The following is a 27,309-nucleotide window of genomic DNA, read 5'->3' on the forward strand; positions in this document are numbered from 1 at the left end:
ATTTTTCATTAAAGAAAAAGTTAAGAACAGATGTAACCCCATGAGAACAATGTTATCAACAGAACATAGCAAAATCAGGATGAAATGCTACATCACCTGTATAAATTTGGAAAACAGGTCTAATACATGAAAAAGAAAAAAAAGAATGTATAAGTGGAACCATAATTTAAGTTTATTATAATAGAACACCATATTAATTATGGAATTCAGAAAGCATGATTTGAAAGAAAATTGATTTTTTTATATACAGATAGCATCGTATACTTATGAAATATTTTATTACAAAATTATATTGTCACATTTTCTGAACTCAGTGGGGCTGTAGAAATACTGTAATATCAATGGTTAGTATCTTTTTCTTTAAATAATATTTTATTTTTCAATTACAGTTGATGTAGAATATTATATTAATATCAGGTGTACAACCCTGTGATTAGACATTTATATAACTTACAAAGTGATCACTCCGATAAATCTAGTACCTGCCTGACACTATAGTTGTTATAATATTATTGACTATATTCCCTATGCTGTACTTGACATCCCCATGACTATTCTGGAACTACCAATTTGTATTTCCTAATCCCTTCACCTTTTTCACTCAACCTGCCAACTCCCCTCCCATCTGCCAATCATCAAAATGTTCTCTATGAGTCTCTTTCTGTTCTGCTTATTTATTTTGTTTTCTAAGTGAAATCATCTGACATTTGACTTTCTCTGACTTATTTCACTAGCACAATACACCCTAGGTCCATCCATGTTGTTGCAGATGGCAAGATTTTTTTTTCATATTCCATTGCATATATGTACCACTTCTTGATATTCTTAAACATGCTCAAAAGAACATAAGCTCCATGAAGATAGGGAATTTTTTTGGGGGGGAGACAGGGGGGTGTTGTTTTGTTCAGTGCTATGCCTTCAGATTAGAGAATTATGTATTTTTAAACTTCAAGATCTCTATCCATGAGTAAAGGTTTTTTCTCTTATTTACATCATAGTGAAGTCAGTGGTACCGTCAGCTGCTAAAACAACAGCTGAAAGAAGAGCTCATTGACTCTTTTTCCATTTATAGACGGCACTACGGTTTAACACACTAGGAAAAACTCACAGCTGCTCCCTTATTTAAACAATAAGTGACTCATTTCTCTCTACACATAACACCTAACATTTGAAAAGATTGAGTCAGATACAAACACCATGATAATGTTATTTGAGATTATTCCTTACTAGCTGACAATTTTATAGTCACTTTTGCTTGAAAAACTACTTAAACAATATTCCTGGTATCATTTGGTGACCTTATAAATTTTTCCAACAACCATTTTTTCCCTTAATATAGGTTATCATATAACCCCACCCCATAAAATGTAGAAATCCTTTCCTATTTAAATAAAGTATTTTATAGCTTTTAGTCATTGTTGTTTATTAGATGCAAATCAGCACTTGCTCGAACCTTATCTTAAATGTTTTTACATGCTTATTCCTTTCCCTCTAGACCGGCGGTTCTCAACCTGTGGGTCGAGACCCCTTCGGTGGTCGAATGACCCTTTCACAGGGGTCGCCTAAGACCATCCTGCATATCAGATATTTACATTACGATTCAAAACAGTAGCAACATTACAGTTATGAAGTAGCAACGAAACTAATTTTATGGTTGGGTCACAACATAAGGAACTGTATTTAAAGGGCCAGAAGGTTGAGAACCACTGCTCTAGACTAAAGAGGGTTCCTTTGGCTAATTTCAATGATTTGACAAAGGTTCCTTATGACGTTTCTTTATACAAAGCAGTGGCAAAAAGCATTGAGGCCAGAGAAGTCACCACATCTTACCTAACCAAGAAATCAGAAAACTGATTTTTGAAAACTTCAAAGAAATTTCAATTAATACAAACAAGGATGAAGTCAATAAATGAACTATTTATTTATAAATTATTTAAAATGATTTACTTACAAAATAAAATGTGTTCTTGCCTAAACTATATTGAAATTATTTATAAAATTGCTCAAAACTTTACATAGGAGTTGATATATTCCAGAGTTAGCTACAATTTTTATAGACATGATTACTTAAAAATGACAAATTTAAGGGTTATAATTTATATTAGAGTTGGCTTACATTGGAGCTATATGATAATATATTTAAAGCAGATTTTTATAATTAACAGTTGTAATTTGATTCCTCCATAAGAATAGTCTTATTCTTTTAAATAATACTTTCAAAACATTAAGTGGTGCTGCATAAACTTTTTATTAAACCCAATGTGATACATTCATTTACTATCCACAGACTAATAGTTTACAAGTATTAGGAACAAAATAGACATATTTACAAACCAAATACATTTTGATTACAGTTTCAAATATAATTTTTTAAAAAACTGATAGTAAAAGCCTAAATGAAATTTTCTTCAATCATTAAAAAACTCTTTCTTAAAAGCTTTTTCTGTAAACGTAAAAACTATTCCATGCCTTATAGAAGACAACTAGTATCTTTAATCTTGAGATATCTTTAAATAAAAATCCAGCTCAACTCAAGATCAACTCATTACTTCCCAAAGTCCCTGTAGGGTGAATCCATCCTTCAATTTCTCTATTGCAAGCCCCAGTTCTTCTGAAAATACAGGTTCACGATCTTGTTGCTTTTTGGGAGATAAGAGGATGAGATGGGAATAGAGAAGGTAGGCATAGAAGAGGGAAAAAACAAAAAATAGGTTTCACATAAGTTTGTGAATACTAAATGTTAGAAAATAGAAAGTATTTTTTTCATATGCTATAGATAAAATATCCTTACCTTATTGCCATCAGCAAAATAAGCCTATAAGATAAAGAAAATTATATTTCACATATGTGACATAATATTATAATGGGTCAGTGAGCTAAGGAACAGGTAATTAATTTACAGAACAATTCTATGACAATATATTTTATATTCTGTTACTATGTGTCTAACGATTTTCTTAATTATCTTTACAATGCTGGTAGCAGAATTTGCTTTTTCAGTCCGTCATTATTAAGATCTTCAAGAGTTGTGCTTTAAACTCTAAAAATTGTGCTTTGTTAAAAGATAAAAAGTATGACTTAGAGAGTAGTGAAATATCATCCCTAATTTTTGTTTACAAGAAGATGCTGGCAAAACAAAACAAAGTAATCAGTCAGAAAACGCATAGAGTTTAAGGTAATAGTAGAAGTTTATAATTAAATATTTTATACTAATTTCACATTTTTGTTTAGAAATATATGTTCTCAGAGAGGTATTCTGGTCAGATTCTTAGACCACAATATAAAGTAAGCATTATTATTATTTTGACTATTAATTACATAATACAAATTTAGAAACAGGAAAGTTTATTGTTAAAATAGATATTCATTTTAAGATAAAATACCTATAAATTGAAAGTAATACCTATAAATAGAAAGTACAGATATTAAATTAATTTATTTAACTATATTTAGCATTTTCTATTATTCTAAAAGTATGGAAAACTTTTCACATATCTGAAATCTGAATAATTGTGTTCTCAAACTATTTCCCAGTTTGGTAATTAAAAAATATTTTCAGGCCCTAACTGGTTTGGCTCAGTGGATAGAGCGCCGGCCTGCGATCTGAAAAAATATTTTCACACACACACAAAACCCCTAACTTAAAAAAAAAATTACACTCCAACTCATGTTTAAAATACTCTCAAAAGTCTCAAGTTCAATGGTATTTATATACTTAATCTATTATTTAATAAAACGTGACTCAGAATCACAAGAAATTGAGTAACCTCCTTTGGGATGCTTACCACAAAAGCGTCTGGGTGATCATCAGAGTCTATTTCTACATCATCTTGAATCTGTTCAACTGTCAGAGCTTCAAGAGGCTGTGGCTGAAAATCAGGTGTTAAAATGCATTAAACAAACAAAAAAATGCATTAAAGAGACAATGTTAATTAAACAAATAATTTTAGTAAAATTTACTGAGAATTATAAATTTATAAATGGATAACATAATTGTAAACTATTCAAGTCTTATAAAATTCATTGTATAACATATTCTATTAAAACTAACTTGGGTAATAAAATGAGTCAGTTAAACCTAAGCTTTTAAATCTGAAATTGATATCATCAAAAGAATTAAAATGACAAATTTACACATCCTCAATATGATATTCTAAAAGAAATCTTACAGATAGAATTCTAAAATAATACAGATATTCTAAAAGAAAAAACTCTCATTGAACTTTATCTGATTTTCTTTCATACAGTTAAACAAAACAAAGTTTCCCCCAAAATAATCATTAAGTAGAACCTGTGAAAAGTAAAAGAACTAAGCTTTGTAGGGAATATTATAAAAGGTAAAACATAATATAATACTTTTACTTATGAACTTATTTTTCAAATACTGGAGTATCCTTGGTGTATTAGGTACTATGCTAGTGCTACCAAGGGTTTAAAGTCCCTGACCTTAACCACGAAAGGCTTTTAATATAGTGGAAGGTGGGGCAAAGGATAAAATATAATTACAAATAACTAAATATTAGGTTGAACCATTTGAAATTGCCATTTTTATTAGCTGAAAATGGTAAAATGTTACTAATATCATTGGTTTAACATACAAAAGGAGCTGTAACAAAAGCAATATCTATTATAATCAAAGAGTTTGGAGAAAGCACAACTTCTGAATTGTGAATCCCAGAAATTTTCATGATATAGAGGTCTTGATCTAGGGCTTTTAGGATGAGGATGATATTCATAAGGAGATTAGGGGAAAGGGTATTTCTGGCAGAGGGGATCAGCATCAGCAAAGGTGAAAAATCACAGGATGTGGCTGGAGAAAAACACTAGGGAGCATCATTCACACTAAAGTTCATGTGAACAATGTTCTCTAGAGTTAACAGTGTGCATGTACAACCAGATACTGTGGCTGTGCAGATAAGGTGAGAAAGGTAGACTGAAGTCTACTGAAATTCTTTAATATTAGCTCAAAAAATTTGGACTTTATTGGTAAGTATTTGGTGGGGGAGGGCTGAGAGTAGAAGGGTATTGCTTGATAAGAGAGTGAACTGATTTCATATTCTGAGGTTAGCCTCAGTGTTTGAAGTTATGTTCAGAGCTGTGTGACTGTTACAAGTAATTTAACCTAAGGTCTCCTTAACTGTGGATGCAGGTGATAATATACTTCATAGTATTGTTGAGAGGATTAAATGAGATGATACATATAAAGTTCTTAGAGCAGTGAATGGCAAACATGTGTTCAACAACTGAATATTCACTAAGAATCTGTTATGTACCAGTTGAGACTGCTGGAGATATAATGGTTAAAGAAAACAGATAAAAATCTTGACTTCATGGAGTTTATTTATAGCAGAAGCAGAAGAGACTGATTAGTGTTACCAAAAATAAAGTAAGTAAGCAGAATGAGGGACAAAAAAGTGACGGGAGTTGCCATTTTATTTATTTGTTTGCTTATTTATTTAATGTTAATCCTCACCTGAGGGTATTTTTTCCACTGACTTTTAGGGAGAGTGGAAGAGAGAGGGAAAGACAGAGAGAAACATCGATGTGCGAGAAACATATCAATTGGTTGCCCCCTGCATGAGCCCTGATCAAGGCCCAGGCTGGGGAGGAGCCTGCAACCAAGGTATGTGCCCTTGACTGGAATCGAACCCGGGACCCTTTGATCACTGAACCAAACTGGCTAGGGTGGAGTTGCCATTTTAGATGGATAGTCAGGGAAGACCTCCCTGGAGTGGTGGCTGTTCGAGTAGGGATTTATATGAGGTGACAGAGTGAGCTATTATGGTTGGCTATTATATGTACTGGGGCCAAAGAAGGGGGAAAGAGAGAAAGAATGGGTAGAACTAACAAGCCAAGTATCTCCCAGGTGCCAAACATTTTATAGATATGATCAATAACATTTTTATCAATAACTTTAAAAAGTATATATATATTATTGATTTCAGTGAGGAAGGGAGAGGGAGAGAGAAACATTAATGATGAGAGAGAATCATTGATCTGCTGCCTCATGCTCGCCCCATACTAGAGATTGAATTGAACTGTGACCTCCTGGTTCACAGGTCGATAGATACTCAACCACTGAGCCATGCCTGCCAGGCTATCAATACCTTTTTTTGTTGTTTAGGTAATCAGTAACTTTTTAAGAGAGATTATCTTCATTTTATTATTTTATTAAAATTTTATTTGTTTGTTTTTTGTTAATCCTCACCCAAGGATTAATTTATTAATTTTCCATTAATTTTTTTTAGAGAGAGTGGGAGAGGAGGAGACAGAGAGAGAAACTTTGATGTAAGAGAGACACATCGACTGTTGCCTCCTGCATGTGCCCCACCTGGGGCCAGGGATTGAGCCTGCAACTGAGGTATGTGCCCTTGACTGGAATAGAACCCGGACCCTTCAGTCCACAAGCCAATGTTCTTTCCTCTGAGCCAAACTGGCCGGGGTATTATCTTCATTTTATAATGAGAAAACTGAAACTCAATTTGCCTAGGATCAAAAATAAATAGTGAAGTTAGGATTGAAGTTGGGTTTGTATGGAAAAAAGGAGATAGGAACAGGGAAGAGACTGGTATACTCGACTGAATGTATAAAATAAGATAATGGGGAAAAGCCCTGGCTGAGTAGCTTAGTTGGTTAGAGTGTTGTCCCGATATGCCAAGGTTGTGAGTTTGATCCCCAGTCAGAGCACATATAAGAATCAACCAATGAATGTATAAATGAGTGGAACAACTCAATGTTTTTCTCTAAAATAAACAAACATATAAACAAATAAATAAAGGGGGGGGGGAACTCCATGGTTTTGAGTATAGCCAACTTTGACAATGCTAAAAATAAGTAAGTAGTAAATAAATAGGTAAATCGGCAGGATGCTGCTTTTGAGAAAAACGCTGCCATTATAGGTATGCCGAATTTGAGATACTCTACCAAGTCTTAGTGTATTTTACTGACTTGGAAAATTATTTACCTAATTTAATTACTAAGATAAACATTTTTAAAAAATATATTTCTTTATTGATTTCAGAGGGAGGAAGGGAGAAGGAGAGAGAGACAGAAACATCAATGATGAGAGAGTACCATTGATCGGCCGCCTCCTGCATGCCCCCCACTGGGGATCGAGCCCGCAACCCAGGCATGTGCCCTTGGCCGGAATCGAACCTGGGACCCTTCAGTCCATAGGCTGACGCTTTATCCACTGAGCCAAGCCGGCTAGGGCTAAGATAAACTTTTAAATGAGAAATTAATATAGATAATATATGTGATATGTGACATGGGTCAACATGCTGAGTACCAGTAGGGACACTGATGAAAGAGTGGATAGCAAGGACACCAACAATAGATATACAGTGAGGGACCAATAAAACAGACAGCAAGGGAACCTGTGATGGAGTGGTCAGCGAGGGTACCAGTGAGAGAGCCTCTGGCAAGGGTACTGATAGAATACAGAGAGGGTGTCTCTAATGCAGTGGCTGGTGAGTGCACAGTGATAAGTCAGATGACAAGGGTCCTTGCTGGAGAGGCTGAAAGTAAAGCCAAAAGAGAACTGATGTACCTGGAGAGTCGAACTGGTGAGAAACCAGATATCATGGGGAGACAAAGAGTGAACATGTGGGGATAATATTCAAAATATTTCATAACTGGGCTTGCACAGGAACTGAGGAATAGGGGTGGACACAGACCATATTAGTGGAGTAAACTCCTGCAGTTGCTATGCTGTAGGGCCTTGGAGGAAGAAAATGGTGTCTGTAAGGTTTGCCTGTGCTAATGGGAGGCTGAAGTAGAATAAAAACAAAGCTTACAGAGTGAGAGATTCTAGTCTGTCTACATCAAGGAGCCTTGCATATGGAGACTTCTCTGGATAGGCTGCTCACCGAGAAGGGCAGGAATTAAAGATGAAGCAGCCCGTGAGAAGACAGGTGGTGAGCACAGAGCAGAGTCTGTAGTCAACCTTTTAAACATAGTTTAAAATTAAGTTGTACATAATGTATTTATATCTGAATTTTATAGATTGTGTGAAAACAATTCAGCAAACACCGTATTTTACACAGTGAACAAATTACCTTTTCTTCCATCTCATAATCTACTCCAAATATAGGACTGGCAGAATAGACTTTGTGAAGTGAATTTATTTCCTTAACTGATGCTTGTAGTTTTTCCACAGGATCTATTTTAAAGCCAAGAACATATCCTCCACTCTACAAGGAAAAATAATGAAAAAAAAAGAAACAAGCCAGAGAAATGTTATTTCAGGATATACATATGATAAATTTTAGCTCTAATTGTCTTATTTCAGAGCATAATATGTAAGCTGATTTTTTAAAATAAAAATTTTATTATGAAAAACTTCAAACATAAACAAAAATAGAAAGAGTACAGTAAGCGTCCATGCAGCCATCATCCAGTGTACACAAGTAACAAGGCATGGCCAATTCTTCTATCTGTAACCGTACCCTCCCCCAGATCTCCTCCCCTCACACACTCAGGATTATTTTAAAGCCTATCCAGATATCACATCATTTCATCTGTAAATATCAAACTTGATATTTCAAGTTTAAAGATACACTGTAGATTGTGATGGCCAAGGGAACTAAGTTTTTCTTACGCTAGACCTTGAAAAGGAATATACTATATATTAAAAGAGGTAAGGGGATGATCTACCTGAGGCTATCACCTTGAAGAATGAAAAATTTACTAGCTGGCCCGGCCAGTGTGGCTCAGTGGTTGATCGTCAACCTATGAACCAAGAGGTCACAGTTCAATTCCTGGTCAGGGCACATGCCCAGGTTGTGGGTTCGATCCCCAGTGTGGGGCATGCAGGAGGCAGCCAATCAATGATTCTCTCTCATCCTTGACGTTTCTCTCTCTCTCTCCCTCTTCTTTCCTCTCTGAAATCAATAAAAAATATTGTTAAAAAATTTGCTAGCTGTATGATACTGGGAAACTTTTATTATCTTTCTAAGCTTCAATTTTCTAACCATAAAATGGTTAACAAGTTGTATTAAATAAAATGATATATATATGACATTTTGTACAATTCCTAGAACACAGTAGGCACTCAATAAATGGCAGCTGACCAACAGGCCACAGGAAAGGAGTGAGTAGACATTCATATTTAAACTTAGAAATGAGAAGAGGAGTGATTTTACAAATAATAAATGTTTTATTTAAATGTATTTCTTAAAAAATCTGGTATAATGAACATAGCAATTTATAATTAGATACAATATAATCTTGTGAGAGAATAAAGTCTCAAGTGTGTATGTGTGTATATCTGTAAATATCTGTGTTTCTCAAACATAGTCTTGTGAATCAATCAGATCTGAATTGAAACCTAGCCCTACCATTTACTAGTGAGAACATGGGCAAGGCTCCTAAATTCTCCAGGCCCCAGTTTCCTTGACTGTGAAATGGGGAAAGAATAGTAACCGTATCATAGAGTTGTGTAAAGATTGAAGTAATGCACGAAAAGTACAGTGACTTGACTCTTTCATTAAACATAATAATCATAATGATAGTAATGAGTATGCTTGTCCAACAAAGAAACATAACCAGGATTCTTCCTATGGGGACAATTACTGAGTGACTTCACACTCTTCATATAACTTCTTGTTATAGCTAAAGTTCTTCTTGGATGTAAACTGGTTACAGTATAAATAAAATTAAAAGTAGACTGTTACATAGTTTTAAAAATCTATTGAAGATTAATAAAAATATTAAGTATCTTACCTGCTGAGAGCTTTCTATGACAAGAGCTAGCCCAAATTTTGAATCTCTAATCTTTATTGAACGCTAGATGTAAAATGAAAAAGAAAAAAGATGCTGTTTTTATTATCTGATAGCAGTGAATTTTTAGCATATTTTTTCAACTTTCACAAAATATACCACTTTTCATAGTCTAAATAAAAGAATTCTTCTTCTTTCCTTCATTATACTCCCACAGAAATCTAGTAAAAAAAAAACTTGCACATTTGAAATAAGTGGCAAACTTATAAAGCAATATAAGGATGACATCTCTGAAATATGTACAAATTTCCCTGATTTCCTTGGAAGTCAGAAAATCTTTCTGGATAATTTGAACCAAAGGCCAGCAAACTTTTAGTTATGCAGAGGGAGAGTCTTTTGTGGCTCCTATGGCTGCTTTAGTTTTTAAAAGTTACATGTGCCTTCTGTTTCTTACATCACAGGTGGCTACTTTCTTAAAGAATCTCCGTTCCATTTGTTAAAAGAAAAAAACAAGTTGAGGGCATTCATCACTGGGCATCTAGGAAGGCTGGGATAGGTCAAATGTAGCTAACACCCACAGGTAAGCGGAACATGAAGGCTAAGCTTGCCTAGCAGGTGATGAGCAGTGACATCAGTGGCCTAGGAGAAGGGAAGAGGCAGGTAGGACCTGTGGAGAGTGACACAAAAGGTACTTGGGTGGGGTTAGAGAGAAAAAGTGGAGGGTCTACCATTATGACCAGCAGACCGACAGACAGAGAAGGGTAGTCTGTGGTAGGTGATGGAATATTATACTTCCAGACAGACATTTGAGGTTGAAACAGAGAGAGAGAAGAAAGAGAGGAAGAGGGAGCAAGAGGTGAAATGCCTGGAGAGGGGGGAGGATAGGAGACTAGAGGGGGAAGGGAGACTGATTAAATGGTAATTGTTATGAAAACCTGGCCTTCTATCTAGACTACTTCACACCCCACCAGTAGTGCACACAGTCCTGGTTTAGAACCATGAAACACTGGCACCTGGATTGTCAGTAGGTAAACTAACCAGGTAACTGTGGGTGACATAGGCTGCTAAGATGGAAACTGGCAAGGATATATACATAGGAATGGGGTCAGGGCAATGGCAGAGGTGTTAAATGAGCTGAAGTTAGACTATGACTGCCTTAGTGACAGACTGTGATGATATCAGATTGCAAGCTGTTTGGGCCTGGCTGAATTCATCCAGAAGCCATACTGGCAACTGTTTTCTTAAAGAACAAAAAGTACCGTATTTGAAGAGCAGAAAGCACAGGTTATTTACTACTCATATAATTATTCAGCATAATAGAGTTTAGGTTAGGCAAGCCAAAACACATGTAAATACAATATAGAACAGCAATGAACACCAGAAGCACCAATTTATCAAATACCTATGTGGCCTCTGTCACATCTTCCCAGCCATGATTATAAATTCTTGTATTTCGTTAGATGGCCAGAAATAATTTTCTTCCTATCAGAATTTATGATTTTCTGTTTAATGTGTTGCTTTTCACCACCTGACAGAAAGCTCCTTGATGGCAGGAACAGTGAAGTTCTGGTTCATGATTTTTCTGATTGTATCTCTAGCATCTAGCACAGAGCAGCTTCTCAATATCAGGCAAATGAATGATTAGATATTTTAAAGTAACTCAGAAATCAAACAATTTAGCAAAAGATAGGCTTGAGAATATTTTCCAAAGAATCATCCTTCTCATAGGCCAAGCAGTCTCTTAAAAATGACATTTTCCAAATATACATACATTGTATCTCCTCCATAAATATTTATTAATGAAACTGCTTAGTCTTAAGACTACTCTTATACTACATTAAAGGCAATTATCATAGAATAACTTCACAGGATTTTCATTAAGTATTTTTATGTTCCATCTAGTTTGCACTAGATTGTATATAAAATGAAATTTTTCAGTTTATTGTTTATTATTTGTTCCACCATACCACATACTTATCATAACAGCAACAGCAGAGTAAAAAGAACCACTTTTATATTTTCCCAAAACAAATTGGTCTTAGATGTAGTTACTTATTTTGGATTTTAACAGCTTCAACTTAAGTTAAAACCATTATCATTAAAAACCATATTGAATTCTTTCACCAAAGCTGTATCAGAATACAATTCATTCACAGAATGAATGATTTTATTCTGTCTTTAAAAGAGTTTGAACAGCACTCTCCCTCCAGGGAACACTCCCATGCCCTTCCCTCTCCTCTTTCCCTTCTCCTTCCCCCATAGGCACGAATCCCCTAACCTCTAAGGGACCCCTGAGACTTGCAACCAGGGGAGCAATGGGCAGCGGCAGCTTGTCCTGGGCTAACCCTGAACCTGTCTCCAAGCCTTCCTTTTCTCTGACTTCTCAGTGAGCCAAAGCAGCCCAGTCTAGGCTCTCTTGCTAATTCTTCCCTAGTTTCACTGTCCTAAGTGTGTTTTTGCTTTGGTCAATAAATTCTTGCTTGCTTTTCTTTAAAAAAAAAAAGAAAAAGAAAAAAAAAAGGGTTTGAGCAGAGCCCTGGCTGGGTGGCTCAGTTGGTTGGAGTGTCATCCTGCACACCAAAAGATGGCAGGTTTAATCCTCAGCCGGAGTGTATACGGGAGGCAACTGATTGATGTTTCTTTCTCACATTGATGTTTTTCTCTCTCCCTCTCTCTATCCCTTCCTCTCTCTAGACATACCCTTGGGAGAGGATTTAAAAAAAAATATCCTTTCTGTTTAAGCAAAAAGTAGGAAGAAAGCCAAAATAAAGTGTATGGATTAGTATGCTGAACCCATGCCAAGGAACAACCATATACCTGCATCACAGAAAGGTTATGGAAAACTTTAGTAGCCAAACCCCTTTGAATGGAATCTAAGAAACGAACATCTTAATCTGTATGAAAACTAAGTTTTAGAATCCAGTATATTTCTTTCTTAATAGCAAGTTGTAATGGTGCTGTTTCCCTTGACTATAAGTACAATTGGATCTTTTCTATGTTGAAATAGTAAATTATTAACATTTTAAAAGTATGCTCTCAGTTAAACTGCTGCCACTTAAAAAGGCAGAAAGATAACTCATCTAATCCCAAAAATCCTCTTAACTGTTGAACAAAAATTAATTATTCTGCATTAAAATGAGGTCATCAAAATGCATCATGCACTTACAATTTGCAGATATGGTATACTGACGTTAAAACTGTCATTCATATTTGCATGCCACACAATTCTCACATTGGTAATAAAAAAGGTTCCTAAATTTCCCTATAAAGGAGAGTAATGAGAGATACATCAATGATCATTTGGTTGAATACTTATTCTTTATTTTCTAAACACCAGAATAATTCTAATGATCAGAGCAACTGCAAATACCAGAACTGAGTACAGGAATTATGGAGTACAGTTAGATTACTGAGATCATGGCTCTGGAGTTAATCATTACATCATCGGTACTTACCAGCTGTCTCACCCAGGGGCAAATTTCTTTTTGATGCATTGTATGAAATGTAAAATGAATATCTGATTAAATAACCTATGTAAATAAAGCCCATAGCACAGTGTCCGGCACATAGTAAGTGTTATCAAGTGCTGGATCTTATTCTGACTATTATTCAAAACCTGGGATAAGTCAAGGCAAGGGAGTTGTGATGCCAAAGAGACAAAACACAGGTGCTAACCCTCATTAGTCCACAAGAGCTATACTGTGGCTCTTCCACACTAACTACAGATCAAACTCTAGTTGCAGGGTCCCTCAACATCTTTCATAATTATCCTAATATAGTAGCTAAGTGCCCTAAAAAATCTGCAAGACCTAATAACATGGCACCAAAATTATCTGCCTCTATCACTTATCTATCATTTTCCACCTCCTCCCCACCACATACACTAGAACAATGATGGCGAACCGATGACATGCGTGTCAGAGGTGACACGCGAACTCATTTTTTTGGTTGACTTTTCTTTGTTAAATGGCATTTAAATATATAAAATAAATATCAAAAATAAAAGTCTTTGTTTTACTATGGTTGCAAATATCAAAAAATTTCTATATGTGACACGGCACCAGAGTTAAGTTAGGGTTTTTCAAAATGCTGACACGACGAGCTCAAAAGGTTCGCCATCACTGCACTAGAAGAATTTTCTTTACTTTATACTTTGAGGTTGCACATAAAACATTAACTAACAAACCCAAAACTTAAAAAGCCTTTTCCTGGAATGACCAAGTTTGAAACAGCAAAAAAGATCACCTATTTCCCAATTATAATGAAATTAATAAGAATATATAGAAGTACATATATTCTCCTCTCCACTCTTATCTTGTAAAAAATTATCGTACAAAAAAATTTATTCACCATTATTCCCAGACCAAGTCTCATTAAACAATACTAAACTTTGCTGACTCCTGGTGAAAAGTAGTTAGTCAGATGGGGAATGTGTATCTCCTATAGAACATTTATCATAGTTTAAAACTACAACTTTTCAAATGAGCAAAGTTTATTTACAATTTAAGTTTATGATTCAATGTTTATTTTAGCAAGATGCTCGTCATTCAAATGCTATAGCTTTACCACAGTGGTTGTCAGTGTAATCTAGGTTGTAACACACCATAAACTGGAAACTATTCTTAGTAAGAGACAAATTTTTCTCTAGAAATTAATGTTATTTATTCCAACTATCAGTTGCTTACATGTTTCAACTAGTAATAATTTCAAGAGTACAATAATGGATACAGGAGTCACCAAATGAATTATATATTTAATTCCATAAAGACCAGATTTAAAAACTTCTGTGATGGTCCAACCCCTAGCTCTCCTCCATTAGTACAGGTTATCAAGATGCGGAGTGCAGGGTAGTAGCATTGGGGGAAGATCATGGCTCTGGGCTGAACAAGGTATGTGAGGTCACTTGATTCTTAAGGGCCTGAGTTTTACAACGATAAGTGAAGAGAGGCTAAACTAGAGATGATCTGAGGTCCATTCCAGCTCTAAATGCAATGCAGGGCAAATGTTAAACAGGACAAAACCATAAAAATATGAAAATTATATTATTTTATATGAAGAGTTATAATGTTAACTTATTAAGAGGTATGATGCTAATTTTAACAGTTAAATGAATATATAAACCTAATGATAAATGGAAAAATGATTATCAAGGTACTGATCCAAAAGATTCATTAGTTTTTTGTACAATACCTGATCACTGGATAAATTCCATACTCCATTGATTTTATCATATACATGTTCTTGTGGTAATAACCTTAATTCCTTATTTTGAATTAGTGCACTTCTCAATTTAAAATCACGATACATTTTAGAAGTTTCATATGCTCTATAAAAGAGAACAAACAAGAGGCTAACCCAAACTGAAAATGCAGTTTTCTTTCTTTATGTTAAAATATACAATTGTTAGTACTTATATACATCACTCAAGTAATTATTACAGTAAATTGAAATTTTTTTCTTTTCAGCAAGTTTTGGTGATTATAGTCTTTTGTAGATTTTGTCATTTTAGTGTAGCACTTACATATTTTATCTCAGTAAACTATTTTTTAGATGTCTAATTTTAAGGCACTACTTATCACACAGCACAATGAGAGGGCACAGATTTTCTCTCAAACTGAGAAACAAGGCTTCTATATAGTAGACATGAAAATTATTTTTTCTATCAAAATGCTCCCCTTCATTTGTTTTAGTCAAAAGGCACCATTATTCTTTTTCTCACTACAACCTGAAGAAATTATGCTCACATTTACCTCTACATAGAGAATTAGAATGAATCTGTACCAATTCCAAAAGTAACCCTAGGACAGAGTCTAGGACAGACAGTGTGTGTATCTGTGTGTGTGTATAAAATCTCTATAATTTTGTTTTCTTTCCATGTCTCTATATTAATAAATAATAAATACAGAAGAAAATTTGTAACTTTTTAAAATTTTATTTTTCAATTACAGTTTACATTTAATATTACTTTCTATCAGTCTCAAGTGTACAGCATAGTGGTTCATCACATACTTTACAAAGTAATTCCCTGATATTTCCAGTACCCACCTGGCACCAAACATAGTTATTACAACGTTATTGACTATATTCCCTATGCTGTACTTTATATCCCCATGACTATTTGTAACTATTGATTTGTACTTCTTAATTCCTTCGCCTTTTTCACCAGTTCCCCAACCCCCCTCCCCTCTGGCAACCATTAGTCTGTTCTCTGTAGCTATGAGTCTGTTTCTATTTTCTTAGTTCATTTATTTATTTTTTATATATAAGTGAAAACATAAGGTATTTGTCTTTGACTGATTTCACTTAGCATACCCTCTAGGTCCATCCACATTGTCACAAATGGTTAAGATTTCACTCTTGCCGTAACCGGTTTGGCTCAGTGGATAGAGCGTCGGCCTGCGGACTGAAAGGTCCCAGGTTCGATTCCGGTCAAGGGCATGTACCTTGGTTGCGGGCACATCCCCAGTAGGAGGTGTGCAAGAGGCAGCTGATCGATGTTTCTCTCTCATCGATGTTTCTAACTCTCTGTCTCTCTCCCTTCCTCTCTGTCAAAAATCAATAAAATATATTTAAAAAAAAAAAAAGATTTCACTCTTTTTTTTTTTAAATTCCATTTATTGATTTTAGAGAGGATGGGGGAGAGAGAGAAAGAGAGAGAGAGAGAGAGAGAGAGAGAGAGAGAGAGAGAGAGAGATTTGTTATTCCACTTATTTATGCACTCATTGGTTGATTCTTGTATGTGCCCTGACTGGGGACTGGACCTACAACCTTGGCATATTGGGATGATACTAACCAACTGAGCTATCTGACCAGGGCAGATTTCACTTTTTTTATGGCCAAGTAATATTCCATTGTACATATGTATCACAACTTTTTTATAATCTACTGATCCATTGATGGGCACTTGGGTTGCTTCATATCTTGGCTACTGTAAGAAAATTCTTAACTTTTGATTAATTAATTCTAATTTTTCTCCACAAAAATATAGGCTAATTTACCCTTATAATGAAACTAAAAGGTTTTCTTAGCCTAAATAACTTTAGAAGTCGCTCATATAAATTATAGTACTCAATGTTAATTTTCTCAGTTTACTCTAACCTTCTAACATATAAATTGTGAAAGTAGGATACAAACATTTGCTTATAAATTTTAATTTCCTTCAATGCTGTAATTATCAATATTTAATCAGGGGAGAAATGGAATCTATGCTGTAAATTATTTTTGGGGAAACACATAACATTTTTATACTATTAAAGAAAAGCAGCTTCCATGCTCCCTTCAAACTTGATTTTACATTACTTCTCTAGGTTAAGTGAAATAAAAAGCTAAGGTTTAGATATATACCCAAGAAAACTAAAATATGTTTTCACATAAAACTTATATATGAATGTTCACAGCAGCATTATTCATAATAGACAAAAATGTCTATTAACTGATGAATAAACAAAATGCGTCCATGCAATGGAGTATCATTTAGCTATAAAAATGAGTAAAATGCTGATATATGCTACAACATGATAGACCTTGAAAACATTATGTAAGTGAAAGAAGTCACACATAGCTCTGGCCGGTGTGGCTCAATTGGTTGGGCGTCGTCCCAGGCACTGAAAGATTGCTAGTTCAATGCCAGGTCAGGGCATAGGCCAGGGTTTTGGGCTCAATCCCCAGTAGGGGGTGTGTAGGAGGGAGCTAATCAATGTTTCACTCTCACATTGATGTTTCTCTCTCTCCTTCTCCCTTCCTCTCCCTCTTAAAAAAAAAAAAAAAGGGTCAATTGACTTATTAAAAAAAAAGAAGTTGGCCCTGGCAGGGTAGCTTCCTTGCGAGTTTGATCCCCAGTCAGGGCACATACAAGAATCAACCAATGAATGCATAAATAAGTGGAACAACAAAACTCTCTCTCTCTCTCTCTAAAAGTCAATCAATAAAATAAAAAAAAGAAGTCAGATATAAAAGACCACATTATATGATTCCATTTATATGTAATGTCAAGAATAGGCAAATCCATAGAGATATAATGTAAATCAGTGGTTGCCCTGGCAGTTTCTTTTTGGGGTGATAGAAATATTCTGGAATTGGGCAGTGATGATATCTTGTGAATATACCAAAACTACCAAAGTGTGATCTTTAAAGTAATACATTTTATGTTATATGAATTATATATGTAAAACACACACACAAAAAACAAAACACTAAAACACTGTGTAGATTTAAACAATCAACAAAATTAAAAACTAACAAACTAGGAAACTAAGAAATACATTTGCAATAATATGGCTGATAGAAACATAATTAAGAAATTTACAATAGAAAGCTATAAGCAAAAAAAGAAAAATTTCAGCATCACTAGTAATAAAAGAAGCGCAAATTAAAACAATGGTATTTATGTGTGTATAAATTTGTATATATATTTATTTTGCTGTCATCATAGTCAAGCTTTTAAAAAAAATAATAGCACTTAGGATAAAAAAAAAAAAAAAAAAAGAGGTGCCCTGGCCAGTTTGGCTCAGTGGATAGAGTGTCGGCCTGCGGACTTAAGGGTCCTGGATTTGATTCTGGTCAGGGGCACATGTCCAAGTTATGGGCTCGATCAATGGTTCTCTCTCATCATTGATGTTTCTATCTCTCTCCCCCTTTCCCTTCCTCTCTGAAATCAATAAAGAGCATGAGATAAATGTTTAAGAATAAGTGATTTATCAAAAAAAAAGAAAAAAAGAGCTGAAATAGTGAAAAGAGAAGAATTTGGCAAACAAATAAAAAGCCCAAAACAACCACAAAGCAAAACAACAACAAAACTCTTTGTGGAAAACACCCAGACATATTTTCTATTATTAGAAGAATAATCTTTTAAAATCATTAATTAAATTATATAACCTTGTTATTTACATTGAATGAATTTTCTATTTCCTTGTAACGACCTTTGTAGCTAATAGAATCTTCAGTAAATTTTTTTTATGAATCTTCAATAGTCATATGTGCTTTATAAATACCTTCAAAGTGTTTATTAAATGATAATACAATGTGTTCTAAAGACCTTCAGGATATTTGCAATAGAGCTTGGAGGAAGATAGCACCACACTTCTAAACTTTATTCTCTAAACCTTTATATCATAGAATTATTATAAAAATATTCAATAATCCACAAAGTATTACCATACCTGTGTACTGCAATCACAGAAGTAAAAAGTCTAGGACTTCCAGGAATCAAATTTGTAAATATAAACTCAAAACGAGTACTGTTACATTTTGTTAGTATATAAAGAGCTTCAGTTTGGCCTCGTAATTTCTGTAAGGACAAATTTATTCAAAAGTTCAGATTTTAAAAGCAATTTCTCACAGTGAAAACAAACACCAACCTCAAATATCTCATGTTTCTTCACTATATATATATTTCAATAAGGTTTTTCAGACTTACAGAGTTAGCAGTCCTTGTTGTAATATTCAGTATGCAGTTGTAGCCGATAGCTAAAATTCAAAAGCAACGAATTTAAAGAATGGAATAACAGTAAACTGAGAAAAAATTTATATACAGAAATTTTACGTTTTTTTAAATTTTTATTGCTTAAAGTATTAGAAAGAGTGTTACATATGTCTCCTTTCCTCACCCCCACCCCCCACCCCTCGACATTCCCCCAGCCTCCCCTACCCCCCAGTGTCTTATGTCCATTGGTTATGCTTATATGCATGCATACAAGTCCTTTGGTTGATCTCTTATCCCCCACTCCCGCCCCCCAGCCTTCCCGCCGTAGTTTGACAGTCTTCAGAACTTTTAAGTTTTAAAAAATTAAATGTAAAAATATAGCTTTTAAACATTTCCATGAAACAACTATAAATTTAAGTTAAATAATGAAAAGAAATCGAAAGTCAATTCTGCCTCTTTGAACAAACACATTCATAACATGGGACAAAGAAAATTTACTTCTCTAAAATGTACACAGTATTGGTTTACTGAAAATCTTAGCATAACTACATTAAGAAAAAATGTCTAGCTGGATAATCTAAAATAGGTGGTTTTTTTTTGGTTTGTTTTTTAAAAAATTGATTTCAGAGAGAGAAAGGGAGAGGGAGAAAGAGAAACATCAATGATGAGAGAGAATCATTGATTGGCTGCTTCCTGCATGCCTCCTTCTGGGGATCAAGCCTGCAACCTGGGCATGTGCCCTTGATCCGAATCAGACCCGGGACCCTTCAGTCCACAGGCTGATGCTCCATCCACTGAGCCAAACCAGCTAGGGCTAAAATAGTTTTTTAAAGTAAGTTAAACAAAATTTAACACAATGAAAGTTTGTACTTTTCTATTACAATTTAGATTTCCCTTTTTAGGGATTATTTGAAACAGGTCATTAACAAGTTGTTAAAGATAAACAAAAAACAAACAAAATCATTCAATGTAAGAGTACTAATCTCCTATGTCCAGGAGATAAACTGGACTGAAAAAACATTTCTTTTAAATTTTGATGCAGTCAGTGGTTAGTCAAGGATTTCTGAAACTTTTATCAGTTTAAAGTTTTTGCCCTGGCCAGGTGGCTCAGTTGATTGGAGTGCTGGATTGGGGTGCACCAAAAAGGTTGTGGGTTCGATTCCTGGTCAGGGCACATACATAGTTGTGTGTTCAATCCCTGGCTGGGGTGAGTACAGGAGGCAACCAATCGATGTTTCTTTCTCACATTGATGCTTCTCTCTCTCTCTCTCCCTCTCTCTCTCTTCTTCCCTCCCGCCTCCCTCCCAGGTCCTCTCTCTCCAAAAGTCAATAAAAACATTTCCTTGGGCCCTAATCAGTTTGGTTAGAGTGTTAGCCCTCAGACTGAAGGGTTCTGATTTGATTCTGGTCAAGGGCATGGCATGTACCTTGGTTGAGGGATCATCTCCAGTGGGGGTGTGCAGGAGGCAGCTGATCAATCTTTCTCTCTCACTGATGTTTCTAACTCTCTATCCCTCTCCCTTCCTCTCAGTAAAATCAATAAAATATATTTAAAAAACACACAAACATATCCTTGGGTTGAGGATCAAATAAATAAATAAATAAATAAATAAATAAATAAATAAAGTTTTCCACATATTTTATAGTATAGCTTTTTCGGTATCAAAAGTCACTGTGCAAGTTCACTTGACAAAGTATTTTTTTGTTGTTGTCTAGTGTTATCTAATGAAGATACTTACAAAGATTGACTCTTGGTAATGCCAAAGAATGCCAAATAATTCTTAAATTTGTTACTAAGAGTCTACCTAAAAGCAAACAAAAAAATAGGTTACCTTAAGTAAGAGCTTATTTTTGCAATACAAAATAAGGTAGACATGAAACTAATGGCTCAGTATCAGCAGCTCCAAGGGAAAAAAAAAGTCAAGTAAATCTGAGCATGGTAAACTATCTTAGAGATTTATAATACAATTAGCATATTATGATAGCTTTGAGAAACCCTAAAATAATAAAACTCTCTTAACTTTGTTTAACACAACATTTCTTCAACAAATTATAACCATAGAACTCTTCTATGAGTAATCTATAGCTAGGTCATACTCCTTCCTCCCTGAAAACCCCTAGAATATCTAAAATCAGACTAAACCTGTATGAATGTTGGGGTGAGAGGGGATAGGAGATTCCAAAAATAAAGGAAGGTGTCCTCAAGAGAAGCTGCAGAACATTACATGGTATGCTTGACAAATGATAAGTAACCCAGCCTGGCTAGAGTGGAAGGTTCACACAAGATCATGGAAGAGTAGACATTGCATCTATCAGTCGGGGTCAAACAGAAAACAGATGGCACACTCAAATTAGAATAATTGAGGTTTCTATACAAAGGATTTATTACAAAGGTACGGGTGGGTTGTCAGGAACCATAAGTGAAATAGCAGATCTGTACCACCCAGGCCCAGAGGGACAAGGATAGGGAGCAGTTTACCAAATGAAGGAACAAGGTGTTAAAGAGCCAAATGTTGAGAGGAAAGAATGTGGGGAATAAACACCCAGACTGCACTCTCCTGCCTCCCTTTGATCTTCTGCCGTGGCTCTTCCACCAGAAGCTAGAGTGCACAGGAGGCCTTTGATGTAGTCTATACAGTTTCTCAGGAGAAAAGAGAAAGGGTGGAGAAGGTGCTGAGTCTGGAGGGACAAATGGAGGACAGTAGCGCATGCAAGAAAGGTTGTTTGCAGACAAAGAATTTGCCTTATAAAACCACTGACCAACTCTGATCATCTGTTTTTCTGTTCTTGGTATATCGCCTACAAGTCTCCAGCATTCTTATGTTGCCTTTGTCCTGCTAAAGGACCCCATCGTACAAATCCAAACCCAGTATTCCAAGTATGGACTTTTCTCCCTGTCTTCCCAAACACCAAAATAGAATTCTCCCTATTTCTCTTAATCTCCCAAACACTGAAATATGGCTGTTTCATCCTCATATAGCTTCAGTGCGTAAAGCTAATCTGATAATTCCATGTTAGAACACTTACAGTTGAAGTGGATTAAATGTGCTAATCTTTTGGGATATTTATAGTTTTAACATGGGGCTTCTGAACTTGAGAGTGACTTAGCTTGGTCATTTTCTCACTTCTGGAAAGGAGGAGAAAGAGATAGCTAGAAGGCAGGATTCTTCTCCCCTCCCCCCTTTTAAAAAATCCCCACTCGAAAATATGTTTTTTTAAAAATTGATTTTACTGAAGGAGGAAGGAGGAGAGAGAGAGAAACATCGATTGGTTGCCTCCTGTACTCACTCCAACAGGGGATCAAACCCACAACCTAGATACTAGTATGTGTCCTGACCTGGCATCAAACCCTCATCCTCTTGGTGTACAGGATGATGCCCGAACAACTGAGCTACCTGGCCAGGGCCCCTTCCTTTTTTTTACCTTCTTATTAGCCAGAAGCTCTGTACACTCCTGTAAAATTCCATTTTCTGAGCAATTGTTTCTGAGGTGTGTTATTTTTATTAATAGTAAGATTTCTGGCCAGGAAGATGTTTTTTCCTCCCTACCTCAAAGTGCTAGTGTAGGTTACTGCACTCAGTGAGTACCCTTAGTCTTTGTTTGGACTAGTGAATGGAATGTCATATCAGAACTCCTGCCAATCTGAATGAGACCAAAACTTTCTCTTGGCTTCCTTAAGTTAATTCAGGTGTTTTCAAGATCTGACCATCTAGACTCCAGATTCTAGAGATTATTATTCCATCCCCAAAGGCACACACTAAGACTTCTTGTTTGCTACTAGGTCTTGATACTCATTCTTACCTGGTCTTGGCATTTACTAGGAAGCATTTCAGAAATGTGATCTAAGATTCCTTTAATGATGGGCTCTAGCTATTGACAGGATCCACCTGTAGCTGGTGATGATGCTAGGTTCTCACAGAGAAGAAAGGCTCATAAATGAACCTGCTGTTCACATCCCATCCCAGAACAGACCAGAAGAAAGTCTCAGAGAGGAATCAGCCACTCAAATGCTGCAGTGAGCATGTTATGCCAGTAAGGGCTACTGTTCTATCTCTAGGATTTACTGATCCTTCTTACGTGAATGAGGTCTGCTCCTTTTCCTCACTTTTTCTCTTCAATAAGAGGTTTATGTCCCACCCTACTAAATCTCCTCTCCCCCCAAAGATCTTTTTAGATACACTAAGCTTCCCACTCCTTATTTCCTATTTTTATCTTGAAGAACAGTAAGTGATGCATCTAACACCTGCTGACCACCGGTCATTGGCTCCATACAGCTGCTTGGGAAAATTTGTTTTGGAGGGACTCAAGAGTCCAGCCCTGCTGCTCCTCAGTGACATGCACAGATGTCTCACAGTATTTTCTGTCCTTAACCTATAACTAGACTTCATAATACGGCATTGAATTTGCTCTCCACGTGTCCGTCTCTAAGTGTCATTAGGGACTGTGCATTACTCTTGGGTTTCTTAAAAGGAAGCATAGCTCCATGTAGCACAGCTATGACCTATTGTGTTCCACTACCCCATATTTTTTTTTGGGGGGAGGCAGATCCAAAAGTCAGAACTATCCCATGACCCTTGCAAACAGAGCTCCTGGACTTTTAACAGCTACATTGGATGAAGCTGATGTCAGAATCAGGGCTTACCGAACGACCAGAGTTCTGAGGGAAGAACCTGTATTCCCTGGCTACAGGTTTAATACCTACCCTTTCTTCCATTTCAGTCTAAGAAAAGTCTTATGTGGGTTTAAGGCTCCCACTCTCAGAATTACATACAATGCTTTTCATATCTTATTCTCCAGCTAATATAAACCAGAAATATAAAATGTATTAGATAATATACTCACCTCTATCCCCATTATTTCCTTTGGTGTCTTCAATTGAATCTAAACAATCAATAAGGACTTCTCCAGGTCTTGTTTTCATTTGTCTAAAATAAATATAAATACTTTAATTTTAAAGCTACAATACACCCACTTAAATCTAGTTAGGGAGAAAAAAGACATATATATACCTATAAAACAGCCAATAGTATAAAGGATACAGTACCAAATGCTCATGCAATCAAAACTCCAAGAACCGGGAGATGTGTGACTGGAATGACCAGGACATGTAGAGCAGCCAAAACTAGAAAGAGAGGTAGGACTTGGAGGGGAAGGAAAGGGGAAAGAGAGAGAAGGAAGAGAGGGAGAGAGGCACAGGAATAAGAAATGATAAGGAATGTGAGGAAACTGGTCTGGCTGGAGAAGAAGGTCCATACTGAGAGGTGGTGAGAAATATAGTTGGGTTAGGAGGTAAGAACTAGATTACGGAGAACCGGAGAACCCTAAATGCTAGTCAGATAGGAATGCGCCTTATCCTGTGGGCAGTGGAGAACCCCCAGAGGTTTCTGAATAGAGGAAAGTATGGAAGGAAAGCAAAGCATCATCAAGACTTTGTAAACAATTAGAAACAGGAGACAAAAGAAAGTAATGAAGAATGGTTTGCCGATAGAACGCACTCCAGTATATCAAAGAAAACAGCAAAAACAAAACCTAGCAAAATATGTAGGAGAGTCTTCTAAGACATTCTCCATAGAACCAACTCAATTACATATTGAAAACACAGATATGATCATGTCACTTCCCTGCTTCAGTCTTCCCTGTCACCCGACTGCCTGGAAAATGAAGTCCAAAATCCCCAGTTGAACATTTCACAATCGGACTAACCTATTTTTCTATTTGTACTAACCTCCACCCTCTACCTGCCAGACATTGCCTTCTCGCCAATGAAGCTTATACTTCCAAGACTCTGCCTCCCCCCACCCCCAATACTTTCCTCCTGTTTTCCTTGACTAGGCTCTGACCACTTTTGATAGTTTTTATCACATTTAAAAAAATAATTGTCAATGTATATCTCCTGCACTAGAATGGGGGTAGGGATGGGAAATAATTTCCTATTATTTTGTATCTAGCTATTAGCACAGTAACCAGAACATAGCAAGCATTTGTTAAATGTTTAATAACTAAAAATATTCACAAAATGGATGTTTTCTTGGATCAGGAATCCCCCAAGAATAACAGAAAAAGTCATAGAATGTGTGTAATATGTAACTATGGTTTATAATTTCATAAATTCTCTTCCCTTTTAACTCCTTAAAGGTTCTAAGATCATGCTAGTATTACATATTTAGTCACGAATACGGTAAGTCTTCAAAGTTAACATTTCATTTTTCCATCTAATTAGGTTCTGTTCATGGTAAGGAATCATAAGTGGCTAATAAGTCCCACGTCATTAACCCAAGAACCTTAGCTTTACTGTTTTCCAACATTTAATATCCAAATGGGCATTTTTCCTGGGCTTTTGTGGGCAAGAGATTTCTAACTCTTCTCTCTTTAAAGCATGGCATCTTCCAAAAACTTCCGTTTGAGAGGCTCCGAAAGCGGCTCCTTCTTCCTATTGGCGATTTAGATGAATAGTTAGACGGGGGCTTACCCCGGAAATAAGGTTTGCGCGGTGAGGAGTTTTGGGGGATGCTTACTTACGCCCACCCCCTCATTGTACTGACAGAAGCCTCAAGCACTGGACGGCAGTCATTTATCCAAGGGTTCGCAGCGTGTGTCGTTATTCTAGGCCTAGTTTCAGAACCCGTTTCCCGCGTCCCTGCCCTCTTCCTCCCACCACCCCAAACGGCCACCCCAGGCTCGCGCGGGGGTGCTGGACGCCGGGTCCTGCGTGGTGCCCGCGGGGCTGGGGCTCAGGCGCCCTAGGTCCCCGGGCCAGACATCGCGCGGGCCCGAAACCGTGTCGTTTAGACGCGTTTGGCTGTCACGCCGGCCCCGGCAGCGCCGCCGTGTCCGGCCGATCCAGGGTTCCCCGAGGTGCCCACCACAGGCTCACACCCCGGGCACCCTCGCCCGGGCCGCAGCTGTGGGGGTGCAGGCTCCGCCCGCTGGCCCGGAACGCGCCGCGGCGCCCTCTGGGCCCCACGCCGCTGTGGAATATCCGCGACTCACTGCGGGGACACGTCGAAGCGGACGTCCCGGTCCTCCCAAAGCGCGTCCAGCACCGACATGGTGACCGAGGCCCGCGGCGGGCCCGCTCCCCCGAGGTGGAGGCCGAGCGGCGTCTCGCCGGCTCCAAGGCAACGGGACGCCTCTGTCGCTACGTCTACGGCGGGCCCCGAGGCCCAAGCTTCGCTGAGGCGGGCGCGCGCTTTCCCCGCCCCGTCGCGTCCTTAAGCGGATTGGAGGCTCCAGGCAGGGTTCCGGGCTCAGGCTCGCCAAGCTGGCCCCGGACCCAGCAGCGTGTGGTTGGCCTCGGAATGATCGTCCTGGCTTCCGAACACACATGCTTAGGCCTTCCCCCTCACCCCCGTTTCTCTACACTGTCAAAAGTGTAGCCTTAAAACTCTAAGTTCCCTTCCTGGCCCCGCTGGGATCCGGCCCTGCCAACCTCTAGGGCAGGGGTTCTCAACCTTGGCTGCACATTAGAATCACCTGGGAATCTTTTTAAAATCCTGATTTCTGGGCCTCCTTCACAACATTAGTAACAAAGAAACAGAATTTCCGGAGGAGGAGGCCCAGAAATCAGGATTTTAAAAAGATTCCCAGGTGATTCTAATGTGCAGCCAAGGTTGAGAACCACTGCTCTAGGACCTCATGCCACTTTCGCTCCTTGTGCCTGCCCTCCAGCCAGGCAGGGCTCAGAGCCTTTGGAGGCCCCCTTTCTGTCTGGAACTCACTTTCCTCAGATCTCAGCATGGCCCGCCCTCTGTCGCCTAGGCCTCAGCTCAAATGTCCACTGAGGGGCCCCTGATCCTCCCTCCACTTACTGTGAGCATCCTGAGGACCCGGCCTGACCCATCTAGTTACTCTGCACAGTGCCCAGCCCAATGCAGGCACTCAAGAAATACTTTTTGAATAAATCAATGTGCTTTCCTTCCCTCAATTCATGATTTTTTTCTTTTCCTTTTTTTTTTTTTTGAGTTTAGACATTTAATTATGCATATTCCTTTTACATGAATTCCAAAGAATGGAACATGAGCCTATTTTCCCACCCTGGGTTTCTACCCCATCTTGTTTGCTTGCTAGTTGTTTGTTTTTAAAAATATATATATAATTTCCATCGATTTCAGAGAAGAAGGGAGAGGGAGAGAGAGAGAGAAACATCAGCGATGAGAGAGAATTACTGA

At 37.1% G+C, this 27,309-nt stretch overlaps 1 protein-coding gene across 5 annotated transcripts; it reads right to left on the reverse strand.

Annotated features, from left to right (window-relative positions):
• Positions 1-1,897: 1,897 nt before the first annotated feature.
• BBS5 (Bardet-Biedl syndrome 5) lies at positions 1,898-26,304 on the reverse strand. Of its 5 annotated transcripts, XM_059704189.1 has the most exons (12): positions 26,132-26,302; positions 23,984-24,066; positions 20,881-20,946; positions 19,136-19,185; positions 18,879-19,006; positions 14,911-15,046; positions 12,887-12,982; positions 9,724-9,786; positions 8,058-8,192; positions 3,786-3,869; positions 2,792-2,815; positions 1,898-2,639 (listed from the first exon to the last, which is right to left on the reverse strand). In XM_059704189.1, exons 1-12 carry the CDS (start codon positions 26,188-26,190, stop codon positions 2,538-2,540), a joined length of 1,026 nt encoding a protein of 341 aa, XP_059560172.1. In that variant the 5' UTR covers positions 26,191-26,302; the 3' UTR covers positions 1,898-2,537. The 5 variants fall into 5 exon arrangements, with proteins under 5 accessions (XP_059560172.1, XP_059560176.1, XP_059560174.1 ...); XM_059704193.1 differs by lacking the exon at positions 8,058-8,192 and having other exon boundaries at positions 26,132-26,304; XM_059704191.1 differs by lacking the exon at positions 12,887-12,982 and having other exon boundaries at positions 26,132-26,303.
• Positions 26,305-27,309: the final 1,005 nt, after the last annotated feature.

Source organism: Myotis daubentonii, chromosome 7 (genome assembly GCF_963259705.1).
Source record: "Myotis daubentonii chromosome 7, mMyoDau2.1, whole genome shotgun sequence".
Lineage (NCBI taxonomy): Eukaryota > Metazoa > Chordata > Mammalia > Chiroptera > Vespertilionidae > Myotis > Myotis daubentonii.

Coding starts and splice junctions, on each gene's coding strand:
- BBS5 (XM_059704189.1), bottom strand. CDS start 26,190: ATGTCGGTGCTGGACGCGCTTTGGGAGGACCGGGACGTCCGCTTCGAC. Junction 9,787..12,886: donor GTATACCATATCTGCAAATT/GTAAGTGCATGA, acceptor TTTTACATCTAG/CGTTCAATAAAGATTAGAGA. Junction 2,640..2,791: donor ATTTTGCTGATGGCAATAAG/GTAAGGATATTT, acceptor TCTCCCAAAAAG/CAACAAGATCGTGAACCTGT.